Raw genomic sequence first — 22258 nt, 5'->3', positions numbered from 1 at the left:
TCAGTTGGAGAAACTCGCGCTGGCACGCTCCTATTTCCGGCAGAATGGACTCCCTCACTAATACTTTAACTTTCAGCACAATTAAAAGTGCTACATTATCTGTCAGTAAGTATAAAAATAAAAATGTTAAATGAAAACTTACCAATAATGCTGCTCCTGCGATGTTAAACTGCATTCAGGCAATCAAATTTTTAAAAATGTAACCTTTTTCCATCGATGTTTCTGGGTCCCAAAATCAACCAAAATCTTCAAAAATTCTTCAAAGTTAATCCACCAGGCTCCATCTTCCAAGACATCCATCAGGTTTTTCAAAAAAGCTGGAAAAATGAAGTTTTCTTCTGTGAGCAGCAAGGGCAGCCTTCTGCTGTTTCTCCTCCTCGACTGCAGCCGCTGCTATCCCAGGCCGCAGGTCCTCCACCAACGCGGCTATCCAGGCCGAAGATCCTCCATCCACACGGCCCCGTTGCTATCCCAGGCCGAAGGTCCTCCATCCACACGGCTATCCCAGTCGAAGGTCCTCTACCAACGCGGCTATCCCAGGCCGCAGGTCCTCCATCCACACGGCTATCCCAGTCGAAGGTCCTCCACCAACGCGGCTATCCCAGGCCGCAGGTCCTCCATCCACACGGCCCCGTTGATATCCCAGGCCAAAGGTCTACACACAGAAGAAAGTGCAAGACACTCCAGGCTCATGGGAAAGCAGCAGTGATTTATAATAAAGATTGGACATTACATTATTATTAAATAATCCCATCATAAATTTTTAATCTTTAAATGGAGTGTGAACAATAATGTACAACAATATATTTGTGGAGATATTACATTTGCATGTTCCTGTGCAAGTTTGTTGATGGATCTTATAACACTGGGTCAGGGTCACTGATACATGCACCATGGTCCTGCGGTTCATGTATCAGTGACCCAGAAAAGGTTAGGATCCATGAACACCTCTGTAGTGGAACCTGCCCCTGTATCATTTACACTAATATGTTCCAAGGGTTGAGGCCATTTTACATGTTGTGTCCATCCCTTTATCCTATAATACGTTTGAGTGCAGTATTAAGAAATGAAGTGCAGGAGTCAGGTTAAAAGTCCAAAATAAATGTTTATCAAACATTTGTACAGCACAGTGGTAATTAGCTGAACATGATTTATATTAAAACCTTTGTACCTTTAGAAACTTTAATGATTACAGTGGCAAACTTTATAAAAAGCAATCAACCGGACCAACCAAAAAACAAATAAGCAAGCCATCAATCCTCCTCCTTAGCGCTGTGCGCCAATCTTGCCCCAGTAGATGCCGCTACCCCGCGCGTGCCAGTAGTTGCAGACTTCTGCTTCCTTGGCCCCCTTAACCCCAGGTTTAATCTGGATTTTTTCCATTGCGGTGTTTCTTGCTGCTGGGTTACAACAGGGACAGAGTCATTGTGGAAGGCCCAGGTTGCTCTTCGTTACCATCCTCAGCCTCAGGATCAACCCTTGATTTTGTTGCAGAACAGAAAGCGTTCCTCGCATCAATGACAGCATGGGTGAGCCCCCTTATTGCCGCTACAACCTCGCTCAACTGTCCTGAAAGTCTTTCATCCTGTAATGACAGTCCCCCCCAAATCTGCCCTCACCAATGGCTTCCAGAAGCAAGCACGATTGTTGGATGTTCTCCCCGCTCATCCCCACAAGGTGCCCTATGTTCTCCGAATCCATTCTTTCTGCATCAGATCTACAGTGCATCCTCCTTTGATGTCACGCAGGTGTGGCTTGTTGCGACACACCTGGACCCGTAGCCCTCAGACATCACACCCAGAAAAGTCCCGTCGCTTGACTCACTCATGAGAGGGCTTGGAATGCTCAAGGGGCTCATCATCTCCAAATCCAAGGTAACCATGTCATCGTCATTGACATTTTCTAGTGTCCCATCATTCTCCTGATTTGGAATATCTGGAATGGCAGTTTCCTGAACATTCTCTCCTTCAACCTCAGGAGCACCTTCTGTCTCCTCCTGATGCTCAACCTCTGCGAAACAAAAGATAGATGGCAGGTTAGCAGCATTGAGGAAGGAGAAGCGTAGGCAGCACACACAGTACGTAACATTTAGCCAACCCAGACTGTGCCATTTGCAGGGCTTACCCTCTATTGTGTAAGCGGTTTTAATACGAGCCCAATTGCTAGACGGACGGTTCAAATCGCCCCCGCCTTATGAAAATTCTATACCCAGGGATTATTATTCAGAGTGTAAATAGATTAAGTCACAGTCAGGAATGCTCCAGTGAAAAATTGCACTTATTTATTTGGTCTAACATACACTGATTAAAAACATGCACCACTAAAACAAAATCACTGTCTCTGTGGAGAATAAAATCCAGGTTACAAACAACATACATACAGTACAGAACTGAGATCTAGTAACAGGCAGTAATTCCCTGGTGGATTCTAACTCCTCCTCTATCAACGAATTACCCAGTCGAAGCTTCCTCCCCAGAATAGCCCTGAAAAGCTTCACTTCTGAGAAAACCCTGAGCCCTTAGTCTCACCCAGCTCACCTGGGATCTGGTTATTGGCTTGGGACACTAGCGATCATGCTCACCACTACACACACAGTTGGTTTCCTCGCTCAGCTCAGCTGTGGGAAGTCACTACCTGGTTTTCAGTCTCGGCGGCTTATTCTGCGGAACTGCGGCTTCTTCCTCTGGTACATCGATCTTGGTGGAGCGAGAGCGAGAGGGAGAGAGAGCTCTTTCTAGATACAAGCTTCAAGCTGCAAGCTCCAAGCTCCAAGCTAAAAATAAAGTGCAAAGAGCCTGTCTTTATGGGAGTTGTGCTACCCCCTATCTTTCCCGCTAATCTTTAAAATCCTTTTGTTTCTAAGCATGTGTACTTAGTCAGTGATGGGCCATCCAACCCATGTGTATTGGACTGATGGCCCTTAGTCTGGACATTTCTCTCAGTCTTTGTGTTGGGAAAGACCTGGCTCCTCTTTGGCTGGCCAGGCTAGTGGGTTCATTTTTCTGCTCTTCTTCTGAGGTGGAGGTGAGAGGTGCTTTTGCATAGTAGAGTGGCTTTGTCAACAGCTCTTTTGTCAATGGATGACTGACAGTTCTTTTGTCACAGCTAACTGCCATGCGGTCTCTGGAGTTTTAACAAAAAACAGCTTTTTCACTTATCTGCACAGGGTGACCCCAGCACAGGGAAAATACCCTCAGAAAAAAATAAAATCCACAAAATATTCTCGACTAAGTTCCTTCTTTAAACAGAAACTTTGCCATCTCTTCAATTGGGAAACTGGGACCAGCTTCCGCATTGATGGTTGGTCTTCTCCTGTGACATTTAATCATTGAGGCTATTCTCTGCTCCACGGCTGTTAGTTGCAGCCTACTTAGTGGACCTCCTTCAGTTTGTGACCATTCTTGGTTGATCTGTGAAACCATCTTCTGCAAAGATGAAAATGGAACTTTTAAAGAGAGGGTCCTTCTGAACACATGAGCACACAAACACACTCGGATCACATTTACAAATGATATTACAGTGCATAAATATACATATGCTTAAAAACCCACATAAATGTAAATATAACTTTTACTTACAGTCACTGCTTGTCCGAGGTCTTACCACTTTTTCAGTTCTCGGGGTGAGGGACATTCCATTAAACTCGACTGCGACCTGATCCCAAACTTTTGCGAGTACAGGGGATTTAAGTTTCTTTTTACCGAAGCTCCCTTTATTTTCAATAACTTCCCACCTAGTCGTAACTACGTCTAACAGGGGCTCAATTTCTTCCACGAGAAATCTCTTCGCCCTTACTGCTTCCCCTTCTCCATCTCTGCCCCTTTTGCCCTCTCTGCGCTCTTCGATTGCAGCCATTTCATGTATTTCCTACCTGCAAATCCACCTCTGCCACCTATGGATTCCCAATGGTGATTCACAAAGTCCCCGTGTGCTGTTTTTTATACATTGTACAGCGCATGCGCAGGGTGTTTTTGTGCGCATGCGCTGTGCGTTTTTTTTAAATTCTTTGCGCATGCGCAACTTGCCCTTTTTTTTCTGGCACGCGTGTGCTGTGCGCTTCCGGCGCACACTTGAAGCCACACCCTGCCAGTTAACCTCGGGTAGTGCCGGTGCCAGAAGGTGCGCATGATGGAAGGAGACCTCGTTTTTTTTATTTTCAGCGCTGAGGGGCCAAATAAAAACGGGCGTCCAGGTAAGTGAACACCATTTTTTTTTTAGGGAAACTTGGGTCCAAGGTCCCTTGCCGCCTCTTCTGCTGATGCAGCAATAGTCGCATTGCACCACCACCTTCCATTCACTGCAACTGTTGAGCTTCTTCTGTCGGGAGCCCGCTGTACATCCCAAATGACCTCCAACAGGTTAGATGCAGGAAGAATGTTCCCGATGTTGGGGAAGTCCCGAACCAGGGGTCACAGTCTAAGGATAAGGGATAAGCCATACAGGACTGAGATGAGGAGAAATTTTTTCACCGAGAGAATTGTGAACGTATGGAATTCTCTACCACAGAAAGTTGTTGAGTCCAGTTCATTGGATATATTCAAAGGGAAGTTAGATGTGGCCCTTATGGCTAAAGGGATCAGGGGGTATGGAGAGAAGGCGGGAATGGGATACTGAAGTTGCATGATCAGCCATGATCATATTGAATGGAGGTGTAGGCTTAAAGGGCCAAATGGCCTACTTCTGCACCTATTTTCTATGTTTCTATGTTTCTAACCCCAGGGAAATGTGTTATGGTGGAGTTGGAGGTGCAGGGAGAAGTACTCCCATCCCACTGCTATTCTGCCCTGAAACAAGAAAATCCAGCCCAAGGTGTTTACGATATACAGGTTACTTTTGCATACAATTGAGATTCAGCTGAGGAATGAAACAAGAACAATTACTCCCGGTGCCACGAGCTAGTGAGTACAGAAACAGGAGGATAGAGCAGATGAATACATGGCTGGAGAGATGGTGCAGGTGGGAAGGCTTTAGATTCCTGAGGCATTGGGACCACTTCTGGGGGAGGTGGGACCTGGACAAGCCGGACGGGTTGCACCTCAACAGAGCAGCGACCAATATCCTCGCGGGGCGGGGGGTGGAGGTGAGTTTTCTAGTGCTGTGGGGAGGGTTTAAACTAGCTTGGCAAGGAGATGGGAACCTGAGAATAGATTCAGTAGGGAGGGAAGTAAAGCTGGAATTAGAAAGCAAAAATAAAGAAAGTGAGTTTGAAGGACAAAGGAAACAAGCAGGAAAAAAGTGTAAAAAAACTAATTTAAAAGCTCATTGTCTAAATGTACATAGCATTCGTAACAAAATAGATGAGTTGACAGCACAAATAGATACAAATGGGTATGATCTGATAGCCATTACAGAGACGTGGTTGCAAGGTGACCAGGACTGGGAATTAAATATTCAGGGATATTTGACAATTCGGAAGGACAGACAGAAAGGAAAAGGAGGTGGCGCTGTTAATAAAGGATGAGATCAGTGCATTAGTGAGAAACGCTATTGGCTCAGAGGATCAAAATGTTGATTCAATTTGGGTGGAGGTAAGGAATAATAAAGGGAAGAAGTCGCTGGTGGGCATAATCTATATGCTCCCTAACAGTAGCTACACTGTTGGACGGAGTATAAATCAAGAAATAATCGAGGCTTGTAATAAAGGTACGGCAATAATCATGGGCGATTTTAACCTTCATATTGATTGGACAAAGCAAATTGGCCAGGATAGCCTTGAGGCGCAGTTCATAGAGTGCATCTGGGATAGTTTCCTTGAACAGTATGTTGCGAAACCAACCAGGGAGCAAGCTATCTTAGATCTAGAACTGTATAATGAGTCAGGATTAATAAATGTAGTAAAAGATCCTCTAGGAATGAGTGACCATAATATGGTTGAATTGTGAATTCAGTTGGAGGATGAGAAAGTTGGTTCTCAAACCAGGATCCTGCGCTTAAATAAAGGAGACGATAAAGGTATGAGGGCAGAGTTAGCTAAAATCGACTGGGAAAATAGACTAAAGAATGGGGTGGTTGATGAGCAGTGCAGACATTTAAGGAGATATTTCATAACGCGCAACAAAAATATATCCCAATGAGAAGGAAAGACTGTAAGAGAAGGGATAACCATCCGTGGCTAACTAAGGAAATAAGGGAGGGTATCAAACTGAAAACAAAGGCATACAATGTGGCCAAAACTAGTGGGAGGCCAGAGGATCGGGAAATTTTTAAAAGCCTGCAGAGAACGACTAAAAAAATGATTAAGAGTGGGAAGATAGATTATGAAAGTAAACTAGCATGAAATAGAAAAACAGATAGTAAGAGTTTCTACAGGTACATAAAAAGGAAAAGAGTGGCTAAAGTAAATGTTGGTCCCCTGGAAGATGAGACTGGGGAATTAATAATGGAGAACAGGAAAATGGCAGAGACGTTGAACAAATATTTTGAATTGATCTTCATGGTCAAAGGCACTACGAACATTCCAATAGTAGATAATCAAGGGGGTATAGTTAGGGAGGAATCATTATCACTAATGAAGTAGTACTAGGTAAAATAATGGGACGAAAGGCGGACAAGTCCCCTGGACCTGATGGCATACATCCTAGGGTCTTAAGAGAAGTGGCTGCAGAGATAGTGGATGCATTGGTTGTAATCTACCAAAATTCCCTGGATTCTGGAGCGGTCTATGCAGATTGAAAAACCGCAAATGTAACGCCCCTATTTAAAAAAGGAGGCAGACAAAAAGCAGGAAACTATAGACCAGTTAGCCTAATTTCTGCCATTGGGAAAATGCTGGAGTCCATTATTAAGGAAGCAGTAGCAGGACATTTGGAAAAACATGATTCAATCAAGCAGAGTCAGCATGGTTTTATGAAAGGGAAATCATGTTTGACAAATTTGCTTGAGTTCTTTGAGGATGTAATGAGCAGGGTGGATAAGGAGGAACCAGAAGGCATTCGATAAGGTGCCACATAAGTAGTTACTGCACAAGCTAAAAGCTCATGGGGTTGGGGGTAATATATCACCATGGATAGAAGATTGATTAACTAACAGAAAACAGAGAGTCAGGATAAATGGGTCATGTTCCAGTTGGCAAACAGTGACTAGTGGGGTGCTGCAGGGATCGGTGTTGGGTCCTCAACTATTTACAATCTATATTAATGACTTGGATGAAGGGACCGAGTGTAATGTAGCCAAGTTTGCTGATGATACAAAGATGGGTAGGAAAGCAAATTATGAGGAGGACACAACAAATCTGCAAAGGAATATAGACAGTCTAAGTGAGTGGGCAAAAATTTGGCAGATGGAGTATAATGTGGGAAAATGTGAGGTTATCCACTTTGGCAGAAATAATAAAAAAGTAATTTATAATGTAAATGGAGAAAAATTGCAAAGTGCTGCAGTACAGAGGGTCCTTGTACATCAAACACAAAAAGTGAGTATGCAGGTACAGCAAGTAATCAGGAAGGCAAATGGAATGTTGGTCTTTATTGCAAGGGGGATAAAGTATAAAAGCAGAGAAGTCCTGCTACAACTGTACAGGATATTGGTGAGGCCACACCTAGAGTACTGCGTACAGTTTTGGGCTCCGTATTTAAAGAAGGATATACTTGCATTGGAGGCTGTTCAGAGAAGGTTCACTAGGTTGATTCTGGAGATGGGGGGGGTTGACTTATAAGGATAGGTTGAGTAGGTTGGGCCTATACACATTGGAGTTCAGAAAAATGAGAAGTGATCTTATTGAAACTTATAAGATAACGAGGGGGCTCGACAAGGTGGATGCAGAGAGGATATTTCCTCTTATAGGGGAAACTAAAACTAGGGGACATAGCTTTAGAATAAGGGGCTGCCCATTTAAAATTGAGATGAGGAGAAATTTCTTCTCTCAGAGGGTTGTGGAATTCTCTGCCCCAGAAAGCTGTGGAGGCTGGGTCATTGAATATAGTTAAGGCGGAGATAGACAGATTTGTGAGCGATAAGGGAATAAGGGGTTATGGGGAGCGGGCAGGGAAGTGGAGCTGAGTCCATGATCAAATTAGCCATGATCTTATTGAATGGCGGTGCAGGCTCGAGGGGCCAAATGGCCTACTCCTGCTCCTATTTCTTATGTTCTTATGTTCTTAAATCATAGATAAATTTGGCTAACATCTGGCTAAGAGGATTGACTTTACTCTATATATCACTATCTTCTGTTTCAATTTAACTGAGACATCTATATTCGGCATAGTTGAAGAAATGATTGATACAATTCAGAATACAACAGAAAATGCATTTCAGTACAGGGTATCCCTTCCCTCCCTTGTTTAAAGAAGGAAAATCTCATTAAATGGATGTGATCAAGGTAGAAGGCATGTGCGTGAATGCCCAGTCGCTCCTCATTCTATTCTGGGAACTACATTAAAATCTCCAGTCCAGTTGGTCAAAATCCCAGAATGACAATAAGAGGAACATTAGATTACTTATTTATAGAGTGAGATGTTAATTGTGCTTACTCATCGTGCTTTAACTGTCACAGGACCATTGCCCTTCTTTAGTTAATTATATATTGTTCTACATGTTACTCAGCACACAACAGGTATCTAACATCATAGATTACAAACACTTTCACATGCTGTGCTCGCTTTCCCGATTGTTGACCTGTTATATTCTGAACTTTATTCGACCTCTGCTCATTTACCAAAAGGCACACATAACTGTGTGTGAAAACATTTCTGAGCAAGTTATATTTTTAGCTAGAAACATTTTATTTTGAAGATTTTGCTGCTTTTTAAACAATCCGTAGCAATTTTAAAAAATGTTCCCAGACTAAATATTAACCAAAAGCAAATAATAAATGTTGTGTATCTGTAAAGCATGCACTCCCATGTTCCACCATCAGGGAGCGCATCCCCTGAAGTCCCAAGGGATCCCAGCATCCCTTGGGAGCACTGTATATAAACTGGCCCCGAAGACCTGTTCCTCACTCTGGAGCGCCTTAATAAAGACTGAGGTCACTGTTACTTTAACCTCCCTGTGTGCAGTCTCATCTGTGTTAGGAACACAATAACTGGCGAAGAGTATACGAATCCAATGCAAAGATGCAGCAAACTGTGGGCATCCTGGAGAAGTTCTTGGAAGGTGAGGACTGGGAAGCCTATGTCGAACGGCTAGACCAGTACTTTGTAGCCAACGATCTGGACGGAGAAGGAAGTGCTGTAAAAAGGAGCGTGGTCCTCCTCACGGTCTGCGGGGCACCGACCTCATGAAGAATCTTCTGGCTCCTGTGAAACCCACAGATAAGTCGTATGAGAAGCTGTGTACACTGGTGGAGGAGCATCTTAACCCGAGGGAAGGCGTGCTGATGGCGAGGTATCGGTTCTACACGTGCCAGCAATCTGAAGGTCAGGAAATGGCGAGCTATGTCGCCGAGCTAAGGCGACTTGCAGGACAATGTGAGTTTGATGGCTACCTGGAGCAAATGTTCAGAGACTCTTTTGTACTGGGCATTGGCCACGAGACCATCCTACGAAAACTTTTGACTGTAGAGACACCGACCCTTAGTAAGGCCATTGCGATAGCACAGACGCTTATGTCCACCAGTGATAACACCAAACAAATCTCTCAGCACACAAGTGCTAGCAATGTTCATAACTTAACTGGAACTGTGTTTGCGAGCAGAAATGTACAGGGCAGAAACCACAAGCCTGCAACTGCCAGCAGGCCTCAGGTGACCCAGATGACTCAGAGTTCGCAACAAAGGATGAATGCAAGGCAATTCACACTTTGTTGGCGTTGTGGAGGCTTCTATTCAGCCTATTCATGCCACTTCAAAGGGTATGTTTGCAAGAGCTGTGGAACAATGGGGCACCTCCAACGAGCTTGGAGACGAGCTGCAAGTTCTGCAAAACCTGCTAACCACCACGTGGCAGAGGAAGATCGGTCCATGGTGGATCAAAGCAATTTCGAGCCTCAGAGAGAGGAGGCAGATGCTGAAGTACACGGGGTGCATACATTTTCGACGAAATGTCCACCTATAATGCCAAATGTAAAATTGAATGGCTTACCCGTAGCCATGGAACTGGACACTGGTGCTAGCCAATCCATCATGAGTAAAAAGATGTTTGAGAGACTGTGGTGCAACAAGGCACTCAGACCAGCCCTGAGCTCCATCCACACGAAACTGAGAATGTACACCAAAGAGTTTATCACTGTCCTGGGCAGCGCCATGGTCAAGGTCACCTATGAGGGCACGGTGCACGAACTGCCACTCTGGATTGTCCCGGGCGATGGCCCCACACTGTTTGGAAGGAGCTGGCTGGGCAAAATCCGCTGGAACTGGGATGACATCCGAGCGCTATCATATGTCGATGAGGCCTCATGTACCCAGGTTCTTAACAAATTTCCTTCCCTTTTTGAGCCAGGCATTGGAAACTTTTCCGGGGTGAAGGTGCGGATCCACTTGGTCCCAGAGGCATGACCCATTCACCACAAGGTGCGAGTGGTACCTCACATGATGAGGGAGAGAGTGGAAATCGAGCTGGACAGGCTGCAATGCGAGGGCATCATCTTCCCAGTGGAATTCAGCGAGTGGGCCAGCCCGATTGTTTCAGTACTCAAAAGTGATGGCACGGTCAGGATTTGCGGCGATTATAAAGTAACTATTAATCGTTTCTCGCTACAGGACCAATACCCGCTACCTAAGGCAGACGACCTATTTGCGACGCTGGCTGGAGGCAAGACATTCACCAAGCTCAACCTGACTTCGGCCTAGATGACGCAGGAGCTGGAGGAGTCTTCGAAGGGCCTCATCTGCATCAACACGCACAAGGGACTGTTCATCTACAACAGATGCCCGTTTTGAATTTGGTCGGCTGAGATCTTCCAGAAAAACATGGAGAGCCTACTCAAGTCAGTACCATGCACGGTGGTTTTTCAGGATGACATATTGGTCGCGGGTCGGGACACCATTGAGCCCCTCAAAACCTGGAGGAGGTCCTTCAGCGACTGGATCACGTAGGGCTGCGGCTGAAGAGGTTGAAATGCGTCTTCATGGCAACAGAAATGGAGTTTCTGGGGAGAAAGATCGCGGCGGACGGCATTCGGCCCACAGACGCCAAGACAGAGGCTATCAGGAATGCGCCCAGGCCACAGAAAGTCACGGAGCTGCGGTTGTTCCTGGGACTCCAACTACTTTGGTAACTTCCTACCGGGGTTAAGCACCCTCTTAGAGCCCCATCATGTGTTATTGCGTAAAGGTGAGAACTGGGTATGGGAAAAAAAACAAGTAATTGCTTTTGAGAAAGCCAGAAACATTTTATGCTCCAACAAGCTGCTTGTATTGTATAACCCGTGTAAAAGACTTGGGCTAGCATGTGATGCGTCGTCGTACGGAGTCGGGTGTGTATTACAACAAGCTAACGTTGCGGAGAAGTTGCAACCTGTCGCATGTGCCTCCAGGAGCTTGTCTAAGGCCGAGAGGGCCTACAGCATGATTGAGAAAGAGGCATTAGCGTGTGTGTTCGGGGTAAAGAAAATGCATCAGTACCTGTTTGGCCTCAAATTTGAGCTGGAAACTGATCACAAGTCCCTCATATCCCTGTTCGCTGAAAACAAGGGGATAAATACTAATGCCTCAATGCATACAAAGGTGGGCACTCGCGCTATCAGCGTATAACTATACCATCCGCCACAGGCCAGACACCGAGAACTGTGCGGATGCTCTCAGTCGGCTACCATTGCCCACCACAGGGGTGGAAATGGTGCAGCCTGCAAACTTGTTGATGGTGTCGCAGCCCGCAGACTTGTTGATGGTCATGGAAGCATTTGAAAATGATAAATTACCTATCACGGCCCGCCAGATTAAGACTTGGACCAGTCAAGATCCTCTGCGCCCCTAGTAAAAAACTGTGCACCGCATGGGAGCTGAGCCAGCATCCCCGTTGAAATGCAAGAGCTAATCAAGTTGTTCCAGCGGCGAAAGGACGAGCTGCCCATTCAGGCAGACTGCCTGTTGTGGGGTAACCGCGTAGTGCTACCGAAAAAGGCCAGGGAGACGTTCATCTCAGATCTCCACAGCACACACGGGTATAGTAATGATAAAAGCGATAGCCAGATCCCACGTGTGGTGGCCCAGTGTCAAATCTAACTTAGAGTCCTGTGTACGGCAATGCAGCGTGTGTGCTTAGTTGAGCAATGCGCCCAGAGAGGCACCACTAAGTTTGTGGTCCTGGCTCTCCAGACCATGGTCGAGGATTCATGTCGACTATGTGGGCCCGTTTCTCGGTAAAGTGTTCCTGGTGGTGGTGGATGCTTTCTCAAAATGGATTGAACATGAAATAATGTCGGGAAGCACCGTCACCGCCACCATTGAAAGCCTGAGGGCCATGTTTTCCACCCACGGCCTGCCTGACATACTGGTCAGTGGCAACGGGCCATGCTTCACCAGTGCCGAATTTAAAGAATTCATGACCCGCAATGGGATCAAACATGTCACCTCGGCCCCATTTAAACCAGCCTCCAATGGGCAGGCAGAGCGGGCAGTGCAAACAATCAAACAGAGCCTTGAATGCATCACAGAAGGCACACTCCAAACCCGCCTGTCCCAAGTACTGCTCAGCTACTGCATGAGACACCACTCACTCACAGGGGTGCCCCCGGCTGAGCTACTCATGAAAAGGACACTTAAAACCAGACTCTCGCTGGTTCACCCCAACCTGCATGATCAGGTAGAGAGCAGGCGGCAGCAACAAAATGGTCGCGCCACTGTGTCACGGGAAATTGATCTGAATGACCCTGTGTATGTGCTAAACTATGGACATGGTCCCAAGTGGATCGCGGGCACGGTGATAGCTAAAGAAGGGAGTAGGGTGTTTGTAGTCAAACTAGACAATGGACAAATTTGCAGAAAGCACCTGGACCAAACGAGGCTGCGGTTCACAGACTGCCCTGAACAAACCACAGCAGACACCACTTTTTTCAAGCCCACAACACACACCTAAAGGATCAACGACACCATGCTGGACCAGGAAATTGAACCCATCATGCCCAACAGCTCAGCAAGGCCAGGCTCACCCAGTAGCCCTGCAGGGCCAACAACACGCCAGTCCAGCGAGGGCACAGCCAACACACCAGAACAGACATTTGTACCGAGGTGGTCCACCAGGGAAAGAAAGGCTCCCGCCCACCTCATCTTGTAAATAGTTTTCATTTTGACTTTGGGGGGGAGTGATGTTGTGTATCTGTAAAGCATGCACTCCCATGTTCCGCCACCAGGGAGTGCATCCCCTGAAGTCCCAAGGGATCCCAGCATCCCTTGGGAGCACTGTATATAAGCCGGCCCCTAAGGCCTGTTCCTCACTCTGGAGTGTCTTATTAAAGACTGAGGTCACTGTTACTTTAACCTCCCTGTGTGCAGTCTCACCTGTGTTAGGAACACAATAATAAATATTATGATTTAAAAAAAAATATTCCACTCCATCGAGTTGCGATATGTGAGAGGACCAATGTTCAGATATTGCAAGTCCCCATTTATGAAATAAGACAAAATTTGAAGGTTAAGTCATTTACATCAGTGTGGAGTGATCTGTATAATATGAAAGGCAAAAAGGTTATAGACATTTATATTCAACTGGATTCTTTGTGTTTGTGTATTACTGAGGTCTGAAAGAACATATTTGTACAGCATGCCTCTATCTATAAGACAGTGTGCATCTCTGCAAATCTCTGTCATGGTAAGTTTGTGTGTGTACTTATGCTCGTATCAGCAAATGTGCTAATGCAGCTATGTATGTGTGAATATCTATCTGTCTACGTGCATATTTATAACAATGGGATTGCTTTTATATCTATAGATTCTTTATTTCTGTGGCTGTATATTTGGACATGTGTGGGTGTCTGGGTGTCTCTGCACATGTGTACCAATATCTATGTGTGCTTGTGTATGTATATCCATGTTCATGTCTGTATGCAAATCTCTGTAGTGTTGGTGCGGTGGCCCCGTCCTGCAAGGGCCATCAGCAGGTCGGGGCCTTCAAAGGAGCATACCACTTCAAGGTACAGCGCGTACTAGGGAGCGACGGCTGTGAAGAGGGCGACTGGATTGGTCCAGGGCGCTGATTGAAGCGTGGAGAGGTACAGCAGGAGTGGTGAGGTTGGGGCGCAGGAGCGGCGAGTGATCGTGGAGCGATGTGATCGGGGCCCAGGAGAGGCACGAGTTCGGGGCCCAGAAGAGGCGAGGACCCAGGGGCAACACAGGGCAGCCCACACTGCAATATGTATGTGCGAACTAGGTCCCTGCAGCAGAGCTGGTCTCCAGTCGTCTTGGTTAATCCTTGCCACTGGACCAAGACCTAGCTCTGCCAAGCCCGTGTGGTGGCTGGTGTGCAATGGCCACCACACGTTAAAAAAATCCACGTATCTTCCACCCTTCAACATGTAGTTCGGGACCTGGAAGATCAGGTCCCTTATTGTAACACCAGTGAAATCATCCCTTTTCGGCATGAAAGCAAGTCATCCTCAGTACGAGGGACCGCCTATGATGATGGTATCTGTGCATTTCTATTTGTTGTCCATCGGTTTGTTTTTGCGGGTCTCTCTGTAAGTGTCTGTACTGTTTGCAACCTCAATGTCCTATTTGAACCTGAGCTGAGCTTCTGACCCCAAAATTCTTTCCATCACCAAGACCACCTACCTCCATCTTCGTAACATCGCCCATTTCCAGTCCTGTCTCAGCTCATCTGCTGCTGAAACCCTTATCCATGCTTTTGTTACCTCCAGACTCGACTATTCCAATGCTCTCCTGCCCTCCGTAAACGTCAGCTCACTGCTGCCCGTGTCCTAACTCGTCCCAAGTCCCATTCACCCAACACCCCTGTGCTCGCAGTCTCACATTGGCTAGCTGTCTTGATTTTAAAATTCTCATCCTCGATTACAAATCCCTCCATGGTCTCTCCCCTCCCTATCTCTGTAACCTCCTCCAGCCCCACAGCCAATGTTCCCTCTACGGCCACGCACGGCCACGCATCAGTCGGGAAGTCCCACGCAGACCGCTCACAAGCTGCTGCCGGTGGAAGGCACAGCCGCCGCTGGGCAGCAAATTTAAAGGGACTGCGCACAAAAGAAAATTAGAGGACACGTTGCCTACAACCTTCCGAGAACTCCACGTTCCTCCAATTCTGGCCTCTTGTGCATCCCGCTTTCTTTGTCCTCCCATCGGCAGCTGTCCCTTCAGCAGTCGAGGCATTAAGGTCTGAAATTCCCTCCCGAAACCACCTCACTACCTCTCTCTCAATATGAACTTAGAAAATACATACTGTGGCAGTGTTGTACAGGGTTTGCTGTTGGCTGGTATAAGCCCAGCTGGTTCAGTCTGACCTTGTTTGCTCCTTAAAACTTACCTCTTTGACCAGGCTTTTGATCATCTCTCCTAATGTCTCCTCCTTTGGCTCGGTGTAAACCTTTGACTGATTATGCTCCTGTGAAGGGCCTTGGGATGTTTTATTACATTTAAGGCACTACATAAATGCAAGGGGTTGTTGTTGTACTTGTGTGCCTCTGCGTCCCTAATTTAAACTTGACAGTCACAATATCTGTGACCTGTGGATTAGCCTGATGGATAGTTAAACTTTTGAACTAAATCTGCTCTTAAATTGAAAATTATTTCTAACAGAAGCATCTCTATAAAGCAAAATAAATGGTATTGCTGAAAAATATTCATCGTGTTCTGGTCGACTGAATATTGTGTATTATCAACTTAGAATATAGATACTGTGGCAGTGTCGTATAGGGTTTGCTGTTGCCCGGTATAAGCCCAGCTGGTTCAGTCTGACCTTGTTTGCTTCTTTTCCTTTCAGGTATTTACACAAGAGTAGATTTCTATGTCAAGCAACGCAAAGTGAAGCACCTGAAAACACCAGCAAAGCCCAAGTCTGAAATAACTGTGTTTGATGAAGTTATTTTGTTCACTGTGTCAGATTCTGTTATTAATCAGTCCATGATTATAACCTCTGTGTATGAAACTTCATTCTCCAAAGACAGTGCAAGGCGTCTTTTAGGTCGTGCATACGTGGGAAGGAAGAAATCCAAAGAGGATGATCATTGGCACTCTATGTTGCGGTCCTTACGGCAGCCTGTGCCAAAGTGGCATCCCCTCTTAATCTAAGCTCACCCTCTGGGATCTGTCTCACCATCACCATTAATTATCTCTTGAAGACAGCAGAAATGTGGCAGCAGAAGCCGAGAGCACAGGGTACACACTCTCTTTTCAAGCCAGTTCAGTTCTTTATTGTGTGTAACGTATGATTTTGCAAAAAGCATAAACTGAAATATTCACAAATGTTCATGAAACCTGAAGAGAAATTACATATGCAATGGAATCAGAGGATTGATTCTGAATCGTAAAATAAAGAACATTGAACACTGAGTGCTTCTACAGCACCATGCCTGTTAACCAGGAGTTAGCTTGTATGACTAAATGATAATAGCACAAAGAGAATCCAGCATCCCTATTCAATCACTGCATGAGCTACGTTCTTTCTGGTTACTGCAGCTTTTAGAAGTAGCTGAGCCAGCTAGAACCCCCCCCCCCCCCCCCCCAGCGGAGCAGTTGTGGAAAAGCCTCCACTGACACTGGCTGATTGACAGCTCATCATTTATTCATGTATCTCTAGTGTTTTCACAACTGTTCTCAATCAAGTTTGAAGAACAATATTTAGTCAATCAGAGGCTTGTTAAAAACATCAAATTATGTATTTTTACATTTATGAAATCAAATCACGAGATCCAGTTTACAATCAAATAGCTAATTTAAAAAGCTGTACGAATCAAATTTGTCATTTTTGAAGAGTACAGGTTCAGACCCATGGTGAAGATAGATGAAATACAATCTCTCACAAAAGGTAAATGCAAATACCAGTCGAATATGCTTACCTCTTAAGAGGTTTCTTCTGGGGTGGTTCGGCAATGGTGTTTTAGTTGGATGGAGTTAATGCTTCTTCTAACATCCTGACTGGAAGAAATTACCAGCCAGGCTATTTGCATCTCTGAGTTTACCACAGCTGTCTGTTTTCTGTTTAGTGGCCCACAACCCACAGAGCTCTGCCATACAAATATCATATTTGGACAAAACCCACAATTAGGGCTGCAGAATCTTTGGGTAAATACATCAATGACTTCCAGATATTTGTAAGAATAAAAGACAACCAAACTAACAGTTTAAAACTGTATTCATTCTAATTAGTGACACTTTTGATTTGCCATAGCAACACAGATAATGGTCCCGAATTTGCTGGAGCTGGGCATCGTGCACTGAATACCGTTGGATTCTTTTCCTCACCTTTCAGCTCCAATTAATTTTGCGCCGCAAATTCCTGGAAGTGCGAATTGCTATCGGTGCAGTAAGGTCAACGGGGCATCTGGGACCTTGGGGAAAGATGGGACCAACAGTCAATCACCTTAACCAATTAACTTGAAGGATAGAGAAAGAAATAGTGAACAACGGAGAAGGAAATAGGGTGAATTAAAGTCGCAATAGATACAGGAAGAGAAATAAAGAGAGGGAAAGAACGACTAGATTAAGAGAGAGAAAAAGAGGAGACAGAAAGGAAAAGTAAGAAAAAAAATAAACATTTTCAAAACCTCTAGGATAAATTTACAGGAGTGAGACTCCACAGAACGAATTGTTCCCTTTCTGGGCCAAGGAGGTTCAGTGGCAATGCAAGAACATAAATCTCATTATTAAAAGGGTTGATACATCATGAAATACCAGCTTTAACTTTCTGCAGCAATTTCTTGAAACTCACAGGGAGATTGACAGCAAGCTCCCATTTTTGCGAGGTTAACAGTGGAGCAGCACATATAATCCAGCAATTTGTGGTATTCGCAACTCACGGCGTTTCTCTTTCTCGCCACAAATTGATGGATTTTCTGCACACTAATAGCAGCATGCACATTAAACTTGGTGTTACTTTGCCAGTAACTTCTGGCCCAATGTGATAACATGGCTTCACTCCAATAGGACCTACTTTCCCTCTAAGAGATATTTCGAAGAACCATCTTACAGTAACATCAACGCACAATAAATCAGATCGCTTTTTGCAGTGGAGTTTGGTTCTGCACACAGTGATCTGCAAACACGGCCAAATCTCACTGACTGCCAAATCTTACTGACTGCTTGATCTCACCATCATTTTGCTGTCCTTACAACCTCATCCCCCATTGCACTGTTTATGATATTTGTGAATTTTGCACTACTTTATTATTTACATTTACACCTTTCTGTCTTGACTTTGATTTTCTGTCACAAATACAAAATGATGCATGATATTCAATAATTTCACTGCTCAAACTCTCTCAAAGTATGCGAAAAATGGTGCCTGGCTTCTCCTGATGGCTCAGTTGGTAAGTGCATCACAGAGTGTGATAGTGAGCAGATAGCTCCCAGGTTTGATCCACAGTTACTGATATCAGCTGCAATGGTGGTAAAGGTACAGTACATGTACTACAATTGGCTGTTGCACCTCGTGGCTCTGAAAGGAAATAAACCAACAGCCAGGGTTCCTGACTGACTGCTATTCAGGGACATGCCCATATAGATGTTGGGCAAATACAGGATTCATTCTTGCTGTAGTACTTCCGATAGTTGATTAGTCTCCTGACACAGGTCATCTTGGTTCATACATAAATAATAACAACTTGGGTATCCAATGCCTTCAAACTCACATTCCAGCAATGAATCAATGCATTCAAGCGAGCAGGAGACAAATTTCAAAAACAAAATTGTGGGGGTGAGAATGAAGTTGGCATTATTCGCGTTCTTAAGAATTTCATTCAAATTCATTTTTAAAACTTGGGCACTATGTACTTACATTAATATGTACAATGCGAGGACAATAAAGATTTAATGTGTTTGAAAATTTAGTGTAAAAAAAGTGAGAAATAACAATAAAAATGACAAAACTTTAAATAATGGTTCTGGCATTTATTACTGATAAAAGCTGTGCTATAGTATCATTTGTATTCTGTTTCTGCTGCTTGTGCTGTCTGCTCTGCATCAGTGCAAAACAAAAATAAATGACATCCCAATCTGGCTTTAATGGGCACATAATTGCCACTAAATTGACAGTCTCATTTAGGGTCCACAAAAATAGCTTTGGGGCAAAAAGATGCATACTGCTACTCTCTCCTGAGATTCAAGTTAAGGTCTTTCATTAGGGAAGTTTTACTCCACATCAGACCTAAGCCCCACTTGACACAGGAATAATGGATGCTGAAGCCAATTGCAAAGTTGGGAAAATTATCTAAGTCTCCACACTATTGCTCCTCAACTTAATGACTATGAAATTCACTTGACCAAGGGTTAGACTTTTGGCACATCATCGCCCATTTACCGCCCATATAAGCGCTGAGATCCAGGCTATCGGCCATTTTTGATGAAAAATGGAAACTAGTGCCCGATTATCGCCCATTTATCACCGGCGCAACTTTCGGCATACAGGAATGAACTGAATCGCCCGGCCTATTTTTTTTAAATATATGACGTCATCCTCATGCAAGGTTGAGAATACTAGTTATAATGGAAACTAGCGCCTGATTATCGCCGAGTGCTATTTTCGGCATTTTGCCCATAATTCGCACAAATGATCGCTGGCCAAAAATACGCTGAAGAAAAGTTGCAATCACCTGACCTTAACTCAGCAATACAGATGCCATTTTGTAATTCGAAGGATCTTTAACAAAAGGCTGCTTGAAGTGCTTGTCAGGAGAAGCAATTTGTGAGTGATTTTAAGGGCTTTTTTGACTCTTGCCACTCATCTAAGCAGATTTGTATTTGTTGAGGACAAATTAAGAAGAGAGATTAAGGGCATTTATAGTGATTTATAGTGATGGGTCCTGTAATTTCTCAACCAGTATTGATGACTAATCACATGTTGCAGAATAGAGATGGGAAAAAGTATATTGAAGAGCTTTATGTGCCCAATCAAAGAGATGGCAGACTGCTCACGAGGAGGAGACGTTACACCCAATGTATTTACAATAAGCGATCATACCTGGACTTGTCCAATAGCATGTATGTTAGAAGGCTGCGATTCTGAAAGGATGTCATCAGTGAGATATGCCAGCTAATTAAGGGAGATCTGCAGCCTACCAACACCATCAGGACCACACTGCCCGTTGAAGTCAAGGTTACTGCGGCACTTGCCTTCTATGCATCGGGCTCCTTTCAGGCCTCAGCTGGCGACATTTGCGGTATCTCTCAGCACGCCACACATTACTGCATTCGACAGGTGACTGAAGCCCTTTACGCAGACAGGATGGACTTTATAAACTTTTCTATGACCAGGGAGGCACAGAGCGAGAGGGCTTTAGGGTTCTTGAGAATAGCAAACTTCCCCAAGGTGCAGGGAGCAATAGACTGTACACACATCGCCCTGTGAGTATCTTTACAAGATGCAGAGGTGTTTTGGAACCGAAAGGGATTCCACTCCCTGAATGTGCAGCTCGTTGTCGACCACGAGCAAATAATCATGGCAGTAAATGCAAATTTTCCAGGGAACATCCATGATGCACACATCTTGCATGACAGCACTGTCTCTGACCTGTTTAAGAGTCAGCCACAAGGTCATGGTTGGATGCTTGGGGATAAAGGATATTGCCTTGCCAGCTGGCTCATGACTCCCCTACAACGAAAGCCATATAGCTACACGCAATATCGTCAAAAAGACAATTGGGGTTCTGAAGCAGCGCTTCAGATGCCTGGACCACTCAGGAGGCAACCTACAATACCACCCTGAACAGGTCGCTGAGTTAACTGTGGTGTGCTGCATGTTGCATAACCTAGCTATCAGGAGCGGACAACAATTGCCAGATGGGACCGTTGGTCCACCTCAGCAGAAAGGGGAGGCAGAAGAGGAGGACGAGGATCTCAGGGAGGATAATCAGTCTGGCGATGAACCCATGCTCCCATGGCCCCCCCACACCACTGGAAAAGCCCTGTGGTAGTTACACAGCTGCAAAACTCTTGCGTCAGCAGCTGATAAATTAACGCTTTGCGTGAAGTTACTTTGGTGACAGTTACAGTTGTGTTACATTTCATCCTTGCCTGGGCTGGCCATGGTTATTAGAAGACACTTCACAACAATTGTAAAGTTAAATAAAAAATTTCAATAATTTAACAGGTACTTTAAAAATTGTTTTAACAAACATATATAACACCGCCCCCTCCCCCAACCCCCAACAGTGAACAACATTTTTAACACAATATAACAAGAATACCCTCCCATCAGTCAACATTCAACAATTTTTTTTTAGTAACAATAAGAAACCCCCCCCCTCCTCTACTTGCGGCCATGCTTCCCTCCTGTAACTTGATCCGCCCTTGTTGTAACCTCCCATTTCCCACGTAATCCCCGAGTAATGGGACCAAGACGTCTTGCAGCAGAGCACCTCAAGGGTTACTGCCGTGGGGAGGGGGGTGACGTCAGCAGAATGACCTCAGTGGATTGAGGAGAAGACGTTTGCGAAGAAACATCTTCCGAGTCAGCAGGAAGTTCTTCCTCCTGTCTCGCATCTGTCGTGGTGGTTGGTGGTACGGCACCTTGGGGTGCAGTGCCGTATCCCGAAAATATCGTGTGCCGCAAGGCTTCGACAGAGTCGGCCGTTCACCCCATTGTCGCAACTATCTGCTCCATGCTCTCCTTAATTCTCGCAGACAGCGTGGCAATGTTGCTGGTCAACCCACCAATCGCCTGGAGGAGCTCTCGACCAATGTCGACGCTCGTCCTCAACAGTGACACCATGTCCTCATTGACATCTGCCCATCGCAGCGCGTGCCTACCTCGCCGACTCAACCTCGGCAGGGTCGGTGTGGGCACTGGACGACTTGGAGTGGCCTGTTGCAAGCCGCTTAGCCCCGCTACTTCATCCGTTGAGGATGACGTGGCCGCAGGTACTGCAGCTGAGACATCAGGCTCGGAATTGTCCTCCTCCTCCTCACTTTGCTGTTTGTCACCCGTGGTGATGATGACCTGCAGCGGTACAGGTGATGCTCCAGGGGCCTCCCGTTGCGCCGGCGGAGTCTGGGGAACTCAAAAACATAATTGAGGTTATTAGAAGAGGAGGAGAGACTTGAGAATGCTTGCGCTGCGCAGGCATATGTACGAGGAGCAATGCTACTGCAATAAATGTGAACGAGAGATGTTACATATGATTAACATGAGAGCACAGAAGAGTACAGAAACTGCATGCATAACATTACATCATTCAAATATTATAATCAAATGCCATTAAATTACTTTAAATTACCACT

The 22258-nt window shown here is 45.2% G+C and overlaps 1 protein-coding gene and 1 long non-coding RNA gene across 5 annotated transcripts in view; one reads left to right on the top strand and one right to left on the bottom strand.

Moving 5' to 3' along the window:
• Positions 1–18900, top strand: part of syt19 (synaptotagmin XIX) — a 227625-nt gene extending 208725 nt beyond the window's left edge. For all 4 annotated transcript variants that reach the window (XM_070899628.1, XM_070899629.1, XM_070899630.1 and 1 more), the window contains one exon: positions 15807–18900. In XM_070899628.1, coding sequence (XP_070755729.1) covers positions 15807–16114 — 308 coding nt within the window. In that variant the 3' untranslated portion in view covers positions 16115–18900. The remainder of the gene's footprint in view (positions 1–15806) is intronic.
• On the bottom strand, positions 1086–21128 carry LOC139280113 (uncharacterized). The gene is made up of 3 exons (XR_011596622.1): positions 17288–21128; positions 2538–3425; positions 1086–2010 (listed from the first exon to the last, which is right to left on the bottom strand). It is a non-coding gene; the product is annotated as an uncharacterized lncRNA (long non-coding RNA).
• Positions 21129–22258: the final 1130 nt, after the last annotated feature.

This window comes from Pristiophorus japonicus, chromosome 14 (genome assembly GCF_044704955.1).
Source record: "Pristiophorus japonicus isolate sPriJap1 chromosome 14, sPriJap1.hap1, whole genome shotgun sequence".
NCBI classification, from domain to species: Eukaryota; Metazoa; Chordata; class Chondrichthyes; family Pristiophoridae; genus Pristiophorus; species Pristiophorus japonicus.
The sequence above is the reverse complement of the archived record's forward strand: the minus strand, read 5'-3'. Positions and strand labels throughout refer to the sequence as shown.